General features: G+C 45.5%; 1 protein-coding gene across 1 annotated transcript in view; it reads right to left on the bottom strand.

Moving 5' to 3' along the window:
• Nucleotides 1–15,533: 15,533 nt before the first annotated feature.
• The window catches only part of LOC119954542 (insulin-like growth factor 2 mRNA-binding protein 3), a 207,421-nt gene continuing 206,327 nt past the window's right edge, over nt 15,534–16,627 (bottom strand). The window contains exon 15 of the mRNA XM_038779855.1: nt 15,534–16,380. Within this exon, the coding sequence (XP_038635783.1) occupies nt 16,285–16,380 (96 nt within the window). The 3' untranslated portion in view covers nt 15,534–16,284. The remainder of the gene's footprint in view (nt 16,381–16,627) is intronic.

The following is a 16,627-nucleotide window of genomic DNA, read 5'->3' as shown; positions in this document are numbered from 1 at the left end:
TGCAGGGGCTTGGGCTGACAATGGGAGCTGTCTTAGAGGAGGCGGGGTCGGGCAGGTGGAAAGCACGGGCTTTTTCCCGTGCTGAGGGTTGATGGGTGCGGGGTTGGAGCTGTGGGAGGGGGAGGAGGAGAGCCTGCTGGTGGGCTGGTAGCCTGCTACCCCTCGTAGCCCCACGCTGGGAGGGGTCGGGGGAGTTGCCAGGGTCAGCATAAGTCAGCTGGCTTACGGGAGTACTATGGAGGTAGTAACATGGCGAGGAGGGGTCCTAGCTTGTGGGGGGTACCGGGTTGCTGCTGAAATGGCCAGGAAGGAGCTGGAGTATGCAGGGGGGGTCGGGGTGGGGGTTTGCTGCCGTGGGAACGGGCTGAGCGGGGGGTGCTGGCCAGTGGCGGGCAGGGGAAGGGGGGTAGGGAGCCCCCTGATCTGGCTGATAACTTGGAATGTGAGGGGACTGAATGGGCTGGTCAAACGGGCCTGTGTGTTTACGCACCTGAAACTGCTGAAGGCGGATGTGGACATGCTTCACGAGGCGCACCTGAAGGTGGCGGACCAGGTTAGACTGAGGAAGGGATGGGTAGGCCAAGTGTTTCATTCAGGGCTGATGCAAAAAATCGGGGGTGGCGATCCTGGTGGGAAAGAGGGTGTCGTTTGAGGCGTCAAATGTGGTGGCGGACAGTGGCGGGTGGTATGTGATGGTGAGCGGCAAGCTGCAGGGAGAGCGGGTGGTGCAGGTGAACGTATACGCCCCGAACTGGGACGATGCGGGTTTTATGTGGCGCATGTTGGGCCACATTCCAGATCTGGCGATGGGGTGGGGCCTGATAATGGGGGGGGGGGGACTTCAATACAGTGCAGGATCCCCCATTGGATTGATCGACGTCCAGGACGGGTAGGAGGCCAGCGGCGGCTAAGGTGTTGAGGGGGTTTATGGACCAGATGGGAGGGGTGGATCCTTGGAGGTTTGTGAGGCCGAGGGCCAGGGAGTTTTCATTCTTCTCCCATGTGCATAAGGTCTATTCCCAGATCGTTTTTTTATTATGAGCAGGGGGCTGGTTTCGAGGGTGGAGGATGCCGAATATTCGGCGATAGTCATTTCGGATCATGCCCTGCACTGGGTGGGCCTCGAGCTGGGGGAGGAGAGAGACCAGCGCCCGCTCTTGTGCTTGGAGGTGGGGCTGCTGGCAGATGAGGAGGTGGGCGGACGGGTTCGAGGATGTATCAAGAGGTACCTGAAGGCCAATGATAATGGGGAGGTTCGAGTGGGGACGGTCTGGGAGGCATTGAAGGCGGTGATTTGAGGGGAGTTAATCTCCATCCGAGCCCATAGGGAGAGGAGAGAGCAGAGGGAGAGGCTGGTGGGGGAGTTGGTGAGGGTGGATAGGAGATACGCGGAGGCTCCGGAGGAGGGATTGCTGGGGGAGCTGTGTAGTCTTCAGGCCAAGTTCGACTTACTGACCACCAGAAAGGCGGAAGCTCAGTGGAGGAAGGCACGGGGGCGGTTTATGAATATGGGGAGAAGGCGAGTAGGATGCTGGCGCATCAGCTCTGTTAGCGGGATGCGGCCAGGGAGATTGGTGGAGTTAAGGATAGGGGAGGGAATGTGGTGCGAAGAGGGGCAGACATCAATGGGGCCTTCAGGGACTTTTACGGGGAATTGTATCGGTCTGAACCCCCAGCGGAGGGGAGGGGGGGGGATGGGGCATTTCTTGGACCGGCTGAGATTCCTGAAGGTGGAGGGACTGGGGTCGCCGATTGAGCTGGTCAAAGGGATGCATGCAGTCGGGGAAGGCCCCGGGGCCGGATGGTCAAAGGGATAGGCAGCATGCAGTCGGGGAAGGGGCCGGGGCCGGATGGTCAAAGGGATAGGCAGCATGCAGTCGGGGAAGGCCCCGGGGCCGGATGGCCGGATGGTCAAAGGGATAGGCAGCATGCAGTCGGGGAAGGGGCCGGGGCCGGATGGTCAAAGGGATAGGCAGCATGCAGTCGGGGAAGGCCCCGGGGCCGGATGGCCGGATGGTCAAAGGGATAGGCAGCATGCAGTCGGGGAAGGCCCCGGGGCCGGATGGCCGGATGGTCAAAGGGATAGGCAGCATGCAGTCGGGGAAGGGGCCGGATGGCCGCTGGGATAGGCAGCATGCAGTCGGGGAAGGGGCCGGGGCCGGGGCCGGATGGTCAAAGGGATAGGGAGCATGTAGTCGGGGAAGGCCCCGGGGCCGGATGGTCAAGGGGATAGGCAGCATGCAGTCGGGGAAGGGGCCGGGGCCGGATGGTCAAAGGGATAGGGAGCATGCAGTCGGGGAAGGGGCCGGATGGTCAAAGGGATAGGGAGCATGCAGTCTGGGAAGGGGCCGGGGCCGGATGGTCAAGGGGATAGGCAGCATGCAGTCGGGGAAGGCCCCGCGGCCGGATGGTCAAGGGGATAGGCAGCATGCAGTCGGGGAAGGCCCCGCGGCCGGATGGTCAAGGGGATAGGCAGCATGCAGTCGGGGAAGGCCCCGGGGCCGGATGGTCACTGGGATAGGGAGCATGCAGTCTGGGAAGGGGCCGGGGCCGGATGGTCAAGGGGATAGGCAGCATGCAGTCGGGGAAGGCCCTGGGGCCGGATGGTCAAAGGGATAGGCAGCATGCAGTCGGGGAAGGCCCCGGGGCCGGATGGGTTCCCGGTCGAATTCTATAAAATGTATGCAGACCTGCTGGGTCCCCTGTTGGTTAGGACCATTAACGAGGCAATGGGGGGGGGGGGGGGGGGCGGCTTTGCCCCCGATTATGTCCCGGGCGCTGATTTCCTTGATCCTTAAGCGGGACAAGGACCCCCTGCAGTGTGGGTCACACAGGCCGATCTCGCTGTTAAATGTAGACGCCAAGCTGTTGGCTAAGATCTTGGCCACAAGGATAGACTGTGTGCCGTGGGTCATCCACGAGGACCAGACGGGGTTCATGAAGGGAAGGCAGCTGAACACCAACATACGGAGGCTCTTGAATGTTATTATGATGCCGGCGGTAGTGGGGGAGGCGGAAATAGTGGTGGCGCTGGACCCGGAGAAGGCCTTTGATAGGGTTGAGTGGGGGTACTTGTGGGAGGTGCTGGAAAGATTCGGGGAGGGGTTTGTCAGATGGGTGAGGTTATATGAGGCCCCGATGGCCAGCGTGACCACGAATAGGAGGAGATCGGAGTACTTTCGGTTATACCGAGGGACGAGACAGGTGTGTTCCCTGTCCCCCTTGCTCTTTGCGTTGGCGATCAAACCCCTGGCCATGGCGTTGAGGGAGTCGAGGAACTGGAGGGGACTGGTGCGGGGTGGGGAGGAGCACCGAGTGTCGCTTTATGCGGATGACTTATTGCTATATGTGGCGGACCCAGTGGGGGGAATGCTGGAGGTGATGAAGATTCTCAGGGAATTTGGGGACTTCTCAGGGTATAAGCTCAACCTGGGTAAGAGCGAGCTGTTCGTCGTGCACCTGGGGGACCAGGAGGAGGGGATTGGTAGGCTCCCACTAAAAAGGGTGGAGAGGAGCTTTAGGTACCTGGGAGTCCAGGAGCTGGGGGGCCCTACACAAACTTAACCGTACAAGGCTGGTAGAGCAAATGGAGGAGTTTAAAAGATGGGATATGTTGTCGATGGCGGGCAGGGTGCAGTCAGTCAAGATGACGGTGCTCCCGAGGTTTTTGTTCCTGTTCCAGTGCCTCCCCATCCTTATCCCGAAGGCCTTTTTTAGGAGGGTCAACAGGAGTATTACGGGATTTGTATGGGCGCACGGGACCCCGAGGGTGAGAAGGGTGTTTTTGGAGCGGGGCAGGGATAGGGGGGCTGGCACTGCCCAACCTCTGTGGGTACTCTGTGGCTGCCAACGCAGCGATGGTGCATAAGTGGGTAATGGACGGGGAAGGGGCAGCATGGAAGAGGATGGAGATGGCGTCCTGTATGGACACGAGCCTGGAGGCGCTTGTAACGGTGCCGTTGCCGCTCCCTCCAACGAGGTATACCACGAGCCCGGTGGTGGCGGCTACCCTCAAAATTTGGGGGCAATGGAGATGACACAGGTGGGAGGTGAGGGTCTCGATGGGGTCCCCGATACGGGGGAACCACCGGTTTGTTCCAGGGAGAATCGATGGTGGGTTCCTGAGTTGGCACAGGGCAGGTGTTAGGAGGTTGAGGGACCTGTTTGTAGATGGGAAGTTTGCGAGCCTAGGTGAGTTAGAGGAGAATTTCGGGCTCCCCCCGGGGAACATTTTTAGGTATATGCAGGTAAGGGCGTTTGCCAGGCGGCAGGTGGTGGGGTTCCCTCTGTTGCCCCCGTGGGGTCCAGGACAGGGTGCACTCGGGGGTGTGGGTTGGAGGGGGGAGGATTTCGGACATGTACCAAGTGATGCAGGAGGTAGACGAGGCCTAGGTGGAGGATCTGAAGGGTAAATGGGAAGAGGAGCTGGGTGAGGAGATTGAGGAGGGGACGTGGGCGGATGCTCTGGAAAGAGTGAACTCCTCCTCTTCATGCATGAGGCTTAGCCTCAAACAGTTCAAGGTGCTACATAGGGCTCATATGACCAGGACGAGGATGAGTAGGTTCTTTGGGGGCGAAGACAGGTGTATCAGATGCTCAGGGAGCCCAGCGAACCATGCCCATATGTTCTGGGCATGCCCAGCGCTGGGGGAATTTTGGAAGGGGGTAGCAAGCACGGTGTTGAGTGTGGTAGGATCCAGTGTCAAGCCAGGCTGGGGACTCGCCAGTTTTGGGGTTGCAGTGGAGCCGGGAGTGCAGGAGGTGAAAAAGGCCGGTGTTGTGGCCTTTGCGTCCCTAGTAGCCCGGTGGAGGATTCTTCTTCAATGGAAGGATGCGAGGCCCCCAAGCGTGGAGGCCTGGATCAACGATATGGCGGGTTCATTAAATTGGAGAGGGTGAAATTTGCTCTGAGGGGATCAGTACAGGGGTTTTTCAGGCGGTGGCAGCCTTTCCTAGATTTCCTGGCAGAAAGGTAGGGGAAAAAAGGCCAGCAGCAGCAGCAGCCCGGGGGGAGGGGGGTTGTTTCGGTGGGTTAGGTTGAAGGGGCGTGTACACGTGTTCTTTGGTTATGACGGGTGTTAGTCTCTTTCTTTTTTGTATTTAACGGGGGGGGGGGGTTGTTCTTTTTTGTTTTTTCTAGTTGTTAATATTTTTATTTTTTTCGGTTAATATTTTCTGTTATTGATATTTTGTGAAAATCTGAATAAAAATTATTTTTTTAAAAAATGAACACAAAGTCCAGAAGAAAAGGATCCAAAATATATTTTTGAAATGCAAAAAATGAAGCATACACCGTATATACCAGTACAGGAAATAAATTTATTTTGTAATGAAACATTTGAGTATAGCTGTTTGGTGACAAAAAATGAATTAGTTGGATGAAAATTGAGCCAAGTTGCTGAAATGACAGCGCCTTTCAGTCTCTTTAGCAAACTTAACACATTGACTGGCCTCAATAATAAAGAAGCTTTGAACAGAAGGGAAAAAGGAAAAGTTTTGTTTTAAATTGTCTCAAAAGTAACCGGATTCTACGCACAAACTTCAGCACATCGCATGGCAAAACACAAGCTTTAAATGGCAGTCACTGAAAAACGATCAAAACAACATTCCAAGAAATGGAACTAATAAATGTCATTTTGAAAGGCAGTACATGATTGGCATGGAATTTCAAATTTCAGTTTATTTCTCCCCACAACACATTTTAATTTCTCTCCTCGCTAACTCTTCTCCATACCACATTATTCCATTCCCATTGTTCCAGTTCTTCAATTCTTTAGCCCAGATTCCTGATTTATAAACTATCCCACTCTGTGCTGGGGCTAATTTGGAATCTGGTGAAGATCCTGCTAAAAGTAATTTTTTTTCCCAGTTTGAAATTAAGTAACCATTGGATTGAAGTAGTTCCAAAAACTGAACTATGGGCTTCGTTCAGTTCCTCATCTTGTAACCTTGTAACATGTTGTCTGTGCTTCTGTCCCCAACTGCAGATTTTCCACGTTCCTGTTAGCAAGCTCAGCCCTCTTGAAAGTGCTACATTTCTAAAGGTGATAATTTAATCAAAGGTTAAACGATCAACATGTTACAAGGTAAATGAGAGAGGGGCAAACTCTGGAAATCAAAAGCTGTGAATGAAATTTTAAGTCTGACTTTTTCCTCGTCTTTAGAGGTACAAAATAACATGTATTCCTATGTTTTTTAATAAATGTCATAACCAAATTGATGAGCTTGCGTCACTTGAGACCTACTTTACCGAAGAAACTTGAGGATTTTCAATCAAATTAGTTCCAATGTTTACATTGGAAAATAAGTTTCCAAAACAGAATTACAATCCCAGGTCAATATTTGGAAAGCAAGTTAGTCACACTGGAGACATACAAGAGGTGACTGCCTGCCAGCATTCAGTCAGGGAGGCTCTCAGCGAGAGATATGGCAAGAGAGCACATTCCCAACACTGTACGCAATACATTCAGCAAGGGCTGGGGAATCCCAATGTTAAAACTGATGCATAAAATTTGTACATGGCTAGCCAAAACCCAGAGATGGGGGCAATGCTTTGAGAATCCCACCCCCATTTCCCCACTACAATCCGTTTTGCAGCAGAACTTCATGTTACATTGAGGTGTGAGTCATTTCTGTCCCTGCTTCATTTTACAACCCTGACCTGCAGTGTAAAAACATCTCTAAATGCAAAGGAGTGTTCTGTTTCTAGACGGCTTATTATACATGTGGAGGGATAGATCATATTTTCCATCTTTAAGTGGTAATTTTTATCCAATGCACTTTTAAATGAAAAATGGTCAGTTTCTTCCAGAAGAGATTATTGGGACTATTTTCATCCTGCAATGTTGTGGTTACCCACCAATTAATAAAATAGAAAATGTCTCACTTAATTCAGTATTAGGGAAAAGATGAAGATTAGACAGCTCCTTGCTGATGCACATGATGCACACAGGGCTGGCGTGGGTGCATTGCCTGTGAACAAACTACCCACGGACTGGCACATAATGTGCGTTTACCAATGATCAAACATGAGCCTAACAAAGTCAGGTAACTGCACGATCCTGCAGAATATGCACTCTCGACCCTCCTTGATCTGGAGGTTGTGAAGTAGAAGCAAATAATTTTTTTTTTAAATCCCAGTCCCAAAAATTCAGGCATTTGTGCACAACTTTAAGGTGGAACACTGATTATATTCACCTTTTAAAATGACCCTTTCTGTATCTAATGCACAAGGCCAATTACCTTTTTTTTTGGCTTCTCCAACACAAAGGGGGAAACACTGACTCCACAGCTGTGAGAGAACCCTGAATGGAACCACTGTATGATAATTCCAATGGCACAATATAAGGATATCCTATTACGCTCCCATGGCAAAGCCATCAGTGGTTTTATTTAATGGTAAAAATCTCATCAGGTAGCTCCTGGAGTAGACTGTAACGTTTAGCTTGGGAAAGAAAAGTAGGGATGAGACCCTGCGCTGGGATAGATTCTCTGGAGAAGGGTGTGAGACACAGATTCTACAGGAAATTTGTCTGTGACAAGAGAAGCAGGAACGTTTTGTGACACCTTCATTAATTTACAAAGTGCTGGCACCAAGTGATGACTAACCATAAGCAACTTGTACCCAATTAAGGTCTGCAAGCAACACAAAACTGCACAATACTCCCCATTAGATTGTTTTAAAAATGTTTGACACAAAACAGTGCAGGTACCATGCAAGTGGCGTGCTCTTTCGGAGGGCTGGTGCAGGCTTGGTGGGCCGAATGGCCACCACCTACTCTGTTGGGATTCTGTAGGAAGTTCAACACTGCACCAAGGTGCCAATTATAACCTCACTCCGCATGGAGCCTGATTTTAAGATCATCAAGAGTGGGATAAACTTACTCGACTACTCAAGTGATGGCCTCTGATGGTCACATGATTAATTTGTCTTCCCATTTCAACGTCCCCACAGCAATATGAAGCACCGTGGGACATTTTTACTACATTAAAGGACTATGTAAATGCGAGTTTTTGGGACTGGGCTGCAACCACTGGGAATTCTAAAGAGGAAAATTTGCAGGTAAAGACTTTCCCCAGTGAGACCGTTTGGGGGAAAAAAAACTGTACAGTCTGTTTGTTTCCTGATTTTTTTTTTCAATTTGTATCTAGTCAAGAACAAGCATAAGTAAGGAAAAAGAAAAATGAAATGAATAAAACACCAATTCACTCAACAATTCCTATAGTAAAAATCTTTGGGAGGAAAACAAAAGGATTTTAGCCTAAACTACAGAACGTGGAGATGCCACTACCATTTTTTTCGTCCTAATTGCTAAGAGGTAGATGAAAAAAAATTAAATGGTTATACAGATCTCATCCCTTCCCCGTTTCCCTCCCACCCACCCCCCTCCCTCCCTCCCCTGATTTGAATGCAGTGCAGGTGTTGATGAAGTACACCTGCATGCACAATACTCACCAATCCAAGGTTAGCAATGTTAAGGAATTTTGCATCAGAGCAGAGGTAACGAGAGGGCAACTCATAATTCAGCATTTTTTTTTCACATAGAAAACTTTTTGAGGTAGTTACTGTCTTGGATATAAATGCATTTATCCCAAGCACCTCAGCATGGTTCAAAAATAGAATTACAGAGAAAAAGGCAATGTCCAATAATCTTTGGGAAGGGAGAGGTGGAATATTTAGTATTTTGCTTTCAGTGGGGGCTGGTGTGTTCTAAGATTCGATTCACTTCAGTAGAAGTGGCTTCATTATACTGAAGGCTCATTTTAAAAAGGTTCCGGGAATAAATTTGCCAGAGTCAGTATGAGTCATACTGATTAGTAAGGCTCTGTGCTGGATTTGCCAGGGCAGGTATGGGTGAGTAAAACCTTTAGTCTCCAACCCCTCTGACAGCCCGTGAAAATAAAGCCTGTGATCTATCCCTATATTTGCTGGAGAGCATAGAGCAGAAATCAAGCAAGGGGAAACATTAGGTTTGGACATTACATTTTTCACATTCAACTAGTTTTCAAAGTTCAACTGCATTGGTCAGTTAAGCAAGGGGCTCGTGACCACCGGAACCTGGAGAATTATATCCTAACATGAGTCATCGTTGAAGAGGGAAGGTGGGAAAATTGGAGGAGGGTGAATTGGCTGAAGATAACTTAGTTACCAAGGAATCACATAACTGGAGACAATCAGATATTCAACAAATGTGTTTAACAACTCTCAGGAACTTGTTAATCCTTCCGCACATCAGCCTGCTTCAATCTTGTCATATGAGTAACAGAATCATAAGATTTTTGGAGGCTTATGGGGTAGGCAACTTGGGTAATAGTCCCTCAAAAATTATTAGAAGAAGAGGGCTTAAGGTAAACCTTTGCCTTATAATGCTCCATGTTTCATTCTCTTAGAGGAGGCATCAACCATTAACACGTCACGGCAAGAAATTCTAAACACCAGAACGTGGATCTCCGGATCGTGGATCAACTCATGATTTAACTCACATTAACCACATGATTTGGACATTGCCTTTTCAACAAAACCAAGCTAGTAATTCTTTGTTGATATGTTATATATATTCTTGTTTTACAATGGCCCAATTTTTAAAAATAATTATGAATCTTTACAATTATGAGTTAAACTCTGGCGTCCACTCAAAGGCCAGGCCACAAGTTGAACAATTGACTTCCAACTACCCTCCATACAGCCTGATAGTGACTTTTAAAAAAAATGCTCCGTGTAAACGCTTCCTTTTCTTTAAGTTCAAATTGAAGTATAAAATCTTAAATACTGTCCTGCCATAGAAACTGTTGCTTGTCTACTTTGATCTAATTGTCTTCCTGTTTGAAATATTCAAGTGACAATATCTATACCAGAATGATCCCTTTATTTGAATCAATGTGTATCTTCCCTTCCCCCATTATCATTGGTATCTTACTAATCCACAAACTCACCATTGGTTCTTCTGGTGCTAAACAAAGTGAGGCTTGCAGCCTAGTGATTCGAAGAGTTAGAAAATGAAGAGAATTGTGTTATGGAAAAATGTATTTCAGTGGAGCACTTGGTTAAGACTGTTGCAATTTTTGCACAGGTAGACAGAAAGATTAGCCAGTAACCAAAAGTGATGCCTTCTGAACTGGACGATGTCAACAGGTTCAGGACTGGCTACATCCCGCTTGGCCAACCTCCATAGATGGGACATTAGTGCCAGCCCTATGTGCCTTTGGGAGAGAGCAAACTGTGCACCACATCACAGAAGGATGGCCAATCCACAGACTTAGTGGGGTCTATCTGCATTCAACACAGCAGGAACGGACGGAATTGCTTGGCTTAGGGATTTTGCAATCATTAAATAAATGACTCAGAGGCTCTGGTCCGCCCAACACTTGAATCCATTGACACCGCAGATTGGATGTGGACAATGGGACAAGTTTTAAGCCAAGCAGGTCACAGCCAGTTTAGGTGTCTGAATGGTTCCGTTTCACACTATGAAGCCATACAGCATGTTTGGGCTGCAATTATTGCTCATTTGGCTCCAGCACAGAACTGTAAATGTTCACAGTATGAAATCTGAAATGTAAAGTCAAACCCGATTTGGCATCTTAGACTCGCTTGCGGACTTGCACTTTAAGCTATACAAGCACCAATCCAATAGCCAACCTCATATTAACCAATAAGCTTCTAAGCTCTAATCAATGCATGAGGCCATTCTTTGGCACCAAACTTTATTGCAGGCAACTCATTCCAAAATAATCCCACTCCATAACATAAAGATGAATCTAGTTCCTTCATTTGATCATTTGTCTGTCTCAGATGCTTGAAGCACAATAAGAAAGAGTACGAAGTGTGAATTGGAAATTTTCTGAAATGCAACAGATAGATTACTAACTTTGATAAGAGATCCTTCATCAGAATTAGAAAGGGAAATTAGGCAAGGTCCCTAATTTCACAAGTCCTTGTCCTTTAAGAAATCCCATCTACTTCTTTATTGTACTGCAAAACATTAAACTGTATTTTTACTTTTAGGATGCCTTGTATTTCTAGAATTTTTGGTCTGTATTTAAGGATTAGGGCTTTGTAACGTGCACCTGCCCCTAAAGCAAATTGACCTACTAGAATATTTTTAACTGGCACTTTGCTGACCCTTAAGATCATTAATTTCATCAAAGATCCCTAATATTATGAAGCTTCAAACATAAATATCCCCACGGAAAAATGTTCTAACCTATACAGCAAATCGGATAACATGGAGCACCGAGGGAGGAAGCAATCGGATCCAAGTAACCAGGCAGATTGTGTCTATGGCAGGACTGTCAATAGTAATTAGCAACCCACTGCAAGTGTAGATTGCCAACACTGTAGCTTCAAGATAGAAAAAAGGCTCAAACAGGTGTTGGTGAGATGATGCTTGCTGTAGGATCAAAATAAAACAAAAAATAGGCCGAAGTCTGAATAGGCTGTTTCACGATTTAAGCAAATAAAAGTAAGGGAGGTATAGAGGCCAATGCCTTAACCTGAAAAAAATACAGCAATGGTTGAACAGGCTTTGCACAAATGTAGCCACTTTCAGAATCTAGTCTTTGTTCCCACGTGAAGTATTTAGTAAAAGCAGGTGGCATATGCAAAAAACTTGGATTTTCCCCAGACTAATCATGCAAAGAAATAAAATTTAAAGCATTTTATTTTAAAGGCATTGCAGATTGCATGTGTGTACATACACAGTTGTGTGTTTGTGTGTGTGTGTGTGTGTGTATATATATATATGGGACATTGTGTCCATGTCTTTTTCTGTAGGCAGAGGGAGCTGGGTTGCGGACATAAGGAGAGATTTTAGGATCTGCATTTGGGATGGAGTACGGAATTCAATCCGTAGAATCAATGGAAGGAGGCTTTATAGAATTCAGTTATCTTCCCCATGGGTATGTCCCTGCAGTTTGTTTTTTATTTGTTTATAGGATGGTGGCATTGCTGACGAGATCAGCATTTATTGTCCATCCCTACTTGAATTTGACTGAGGATCATTTCCTTGTTTAACAGTTCTCCCTCACCAAAGGCTGCATCTCGGGATATTACAGTTGTGCAGCCTGCTAATATTTCTAGCTGTAGATTCTAACTGGTCATACCTCTTTCATTCTCTATCATACCCATCACCATCTGTTGCCTTAAATTGCCCTTTGCCCGGTTGGTATGAAATTCTCCATCTTGCTTGTTGGGAGAGGTTTAGTGGAAAGTTTTATTACTTGATGCCTTTCTGTCAAATTCTTTCTTTTGGGTTTTCACAGTTGTCGACAAACGACTGGAAAATTAGAAAGCAAAAAATCATTTCCAACAAGTAGTAAGAAATTATTTTTGTTTTTAAGATTAACCTCTTCATCAGAAGCTCAAAGTATAATGTGTGGAGCTTTAAATAGTGAACAAATTTTGAAACCTTGTGATTGAAATAAATATGTTTAAAAGAGTAATGAAAGAGTCGGGGAACAGGAAGTCAAAGCTAACAACAAAAGTCTGCATGAATCCCTCTCTGATGTTGAGATACAGGTTACATGCACAGGGAGTCACAGCCATGCACGATTATAAAGTGGGATACGAGAGTAGGGGTAAAGAGTAAAGTTGGGGGAGGTTGAAGTAGAGGTTGGCAGATTACTAGTGCAGGGCACGGAGAGGTGAATCAGTCCTATTCTAAAATCATACATGTTGTTCACACGCAGCAGGGAGTATTTTTATCGTGGCACAATTCACATGGCTTTCTCCCATTATAAACGTGGACATAGGAAGTATTAATGAAAAGGTTTGCATGCAGAAATAAGGTCTTTAACGTATTATAGGTAGATTAATTAAATATATTAAAAGAAGCTAACATAATAATAGTGACAGTCTAATGAATCTGGGTTAGTATAGAAAATCCAAACCTTTTACACAGCACTAACTGAAAAATTATTAGATGTGATTTTCAATGTCTAAAAATAGAAAATGTGGCATTTAACTGCATCATGACAACTGCTTTTAAATATGTAAAAATGCAAATTGTTCCCAATGTGGCACGTCTGTACCTCAGATCTGAGGCAGTTGCTGTAATTTTTTAATTTTTTTAAATATTTAAACACTTCCACCGACTAGAAGCAGGGGCAAATCTAACAGCCCACACCACACATTTCCCGGCTGTTGTACGTAACTCAGCAAATTTTACTTTCTTTTATTAAAAAAATAAAATATTCAAGACTATCAGCTTTATAAGTATATAAAATACCAGCAAGCAAAAAAGGAACAAATGTTGAGGTACTAAACGCCTGAGGTAGTCTAGTAAAAGCGCACAGTGATGCCTTGGGCCATCACTGCTGAATATACTTCCTTCGGTGTTCCTTAGCAGTGTTATGTGTTCTCTCTCTCTCTCAGTTTATTTTTCGTAACTCAATTAATTAAAAAAAAAACACAAATCTTTCCTGGTAAAGGGACCGGACCAGATATCAAAGCTGCATTTTTCTCTCTCTTTAAACTATTCACTTATTTTAATCTCTTTCAGTGAATATCATGTTCCTCACATATGGGACTCTTATTTTCTTTCCACTGTCTTTGCTTTACTACGAATACCAGGGTTGGAAAAAAAACAAGAGATAAAATCAGAACAGATTTGTGTCCACCACGCAAGGTTCCAACTATAACTCTCTCTGGCACAAGAAGGTGGCACGATTGTTATATGGAAAACACCACACTAAATCTTGGCCACTCGGAAGGAATTTGCTCGTAACTTCTCAGTTCAAGGAAGCAAAATAAATTTTAAGCTAACACCACTCACGGTTGGCATTACCTTATCAATCATCACAGTTCATTTAATATTTGGCAAGATTACACAATTTTCTAGAGTTTTAACACTATGGAAGGCTTAGTATAAAATAATAAAAGTAGACAAATCAATAGCTCGATGAAGGTTGATTATTCTGTGTCCCATTCCAATGGACTGGATTCTATGGTCCGCCAGCCACAGTTTCTCGGTGACGTACTGTTCACTGACGGCAAAATTCTAAACTCCCGCCGCTTGTCAATGGGGTTTCCCATTGTAGCTACCCCACGCCGCCAGGAAACTTGCTGCCCGGGGTGCGCTGCCCGCGATTGCAACGACCGGAGAATTCTGTCCAATATTCCTATGCCCATTCCCACAATGTACTCAGCCAATCAGCAAAGTTCAACTGGTTTATAGCATCCTATCGGTAGGATGGTAGAAGAGGAGAAGGAGCAAGTATGTATTGTACCCAGTTTCAATACCCCTTTTAGAGATTGTTGAACAATAATTACCCAGAGGAAGCATTCATAAACATAACATCTTAAACCATTTCCCAATATTTTTCGGAAGGTTCCATTAAGGTCAAACATGTAAGATGGCGATAAAATGACTCTAGACTTTGTTAAGTTTTCTTTAAAAACAAGACTCCAGAGTTATGCTCAACGGAGTCCAACTGAAATATAACAGGGCCTCAATTCTCCAGTGATGGGATGTAGCTAACACTGTACACTACTGATTTGATGCTCTCAAACTATTCATTCAACCCCCGTGAACCCACCTAGCATTCCTGGACTCAAGCACAGACACCAACCTTATAGATACTTCCAGGCGTCTAGCTGCCTCATATCTGGATAAAACTAAAATACAAAAGTGCAATGCTAGGAATCCTTCTGATTGCTTCCTAACAGCTGATTGCCCCTGTGAGAAAGCACTGCACACAGTTCTGTACATCACATACACATTTCAATACCACTACTACTTATTTTTCATTTGTCTGTTCCTTATCCCGTGTATTATGTAATCCATAATAAAGATTTGACCTTAATGGAAACTTTATATCTATTGTCAGAATATTTCTAATCTGCTCCAAAAGTCCATAAACCCATTAGGACTACATTTTTACTTGTAGGTCTTTCATATAGATTTATTGATCACAACATAACGTTATGTGACATCAAAAAGGGCTATATCATCCTACACTAAGTCATTTGGCTTTTTATTTACTTTTTTAATGTATGTTATATTACCTATCACTTTTTATTTCAAACCATTCTTTTAGCAGAAAATGAACAAATGTTTTGGGGTTCTTTGGACTTAAACAAGGTGGAAATTCATTAGATTTTTTTTCAATTACTTACTACAGTAAAAGAACAAAACTGACTTGCATTCAGTGACAAACCTCAAATCTAGAAGTCGCTAACTATATCCAAACAGATAGATCTGACAGTCATCACAAGACCTCGTATGGCTGTGAGATCATCACTGGATATTATGTTTTTCTTTCCTGGCTTCCCACATCCCATAATCAGTCCTGTCTTTTACATAGAATTTACAGTGCAGAAGGAGGCCATTCGGCCCATCAAGTCTGCACCGGCTCTTGGAAAGAGCACCCTATCCCCTACCCAAGGTCAACAACTCCACCCTATCCCCATAACTCAGTAACCCCACCCAACACTAAGGGCAATTTTGGACACTAAGGGCAATTTGGCATGGCCAATCCACCTAACCCGCACATATTTGGACTGTGGGAGGAAACCGGAGCACCGGGAGGAAACCCACGCACACACGGGGAGGATGTGCAGACTCTGCACAGACAGTGACCCAAGCCGGAATCGAACCTGGGACCCTGGAGCTGTGAAGCGATTGTGCTAACCACAATGCTACCGTGCTGTTCTTGAGGAGTAATAGGGTACAATGTTGTCATTTTCCATGGTTTTTAAACCCAACCATATTCACCGTGTCATATTGTCCCTAACCTGACCAGTTTTATACCTCTCCCTTGTAGCCAGGGAAGAAGAGTGAGAGGACAAAGGCTTTTAGGAGGGCAGGAAAGTAAAATCCAGTAGATATTGGAGGGACCAAATTGGAGATTCCGTCTCAAAAAAGTTGTTAATAGCAGAAGTCGCTAATGTAGTAATTCTACTATTAATAACAGGTAATGATATTGCTATTAGAAATGAGTCAGAATTGGTAGGAATCATCCCATAACAGAATTGGCAGCATAGTCTAAGTTGGACCTATGTGAGTGATAGCTTCTCCAATCTCTCAGATGATGTCTAGCAAGCACGTTTGGTCTGGTCCCCACAAATAACTGAGGTTCTGCTATCCAAATGTTTCTTTTACACAGTTCAAGTAGAAAAAGTCTTAAATTACACCAAATTGTGCCTGATAATGTAATTTCTATCCATAATGTTTACTTAGCCTTCCACAGTTTTAAAGGTGAACAAAATGTTGATCTGAACACAGCCACTCTTTGGCCTGGCATCTGTTTTCATTGTTGGGACGTATCTGGGGCATTTTGGTAGTTTCACTTCCTCCGAGGTTGCGACTGGTTGCTTTGTACCTTCTGCTGCTGCTGATGTTTCACTTGAGCCAATATTTCCCTGATCTTTCTCTGTGCTAGCTGTGAGGCAAAGGGACATATCAGCTTTATACTTCACACACAAATTGTGGGAATTAGCAAACACAAAGTCTTCATTTGTCAGGGTTTCAGTGCCAGGAAGAGTGTTAAAGAACAATGCATTCCTGTTAAGTGCAGAGTTTTACTACTAATATCCCAGTTAATAAATTAATCAACTCGTAATATTGAGTGCTGAAATTTGGATACAAATACAGGCCCTACCATTTAAATTGGAGATATTTAAACCAGG

The sequence above is a fragment of the Scyliorhinus canicula genome, chromosome 19 (genome assembly GCF_902713615.1).
Source record: "Scyliorhinus canicula chromosome 19, sScyCan1.1, whole genome shotgun sequence".
NCBI lineage: Eukaryota > Metazoa > Chordata > Chondrichthyes > Carcharhiniformes > Scyliorhinidae > Scyliorhinus > Scyliorhinus canicula.
Note: the sequence above shows the minus strand (reverse complement) of the source record. Positions and strands in the feature narration are given on the sequence as shown.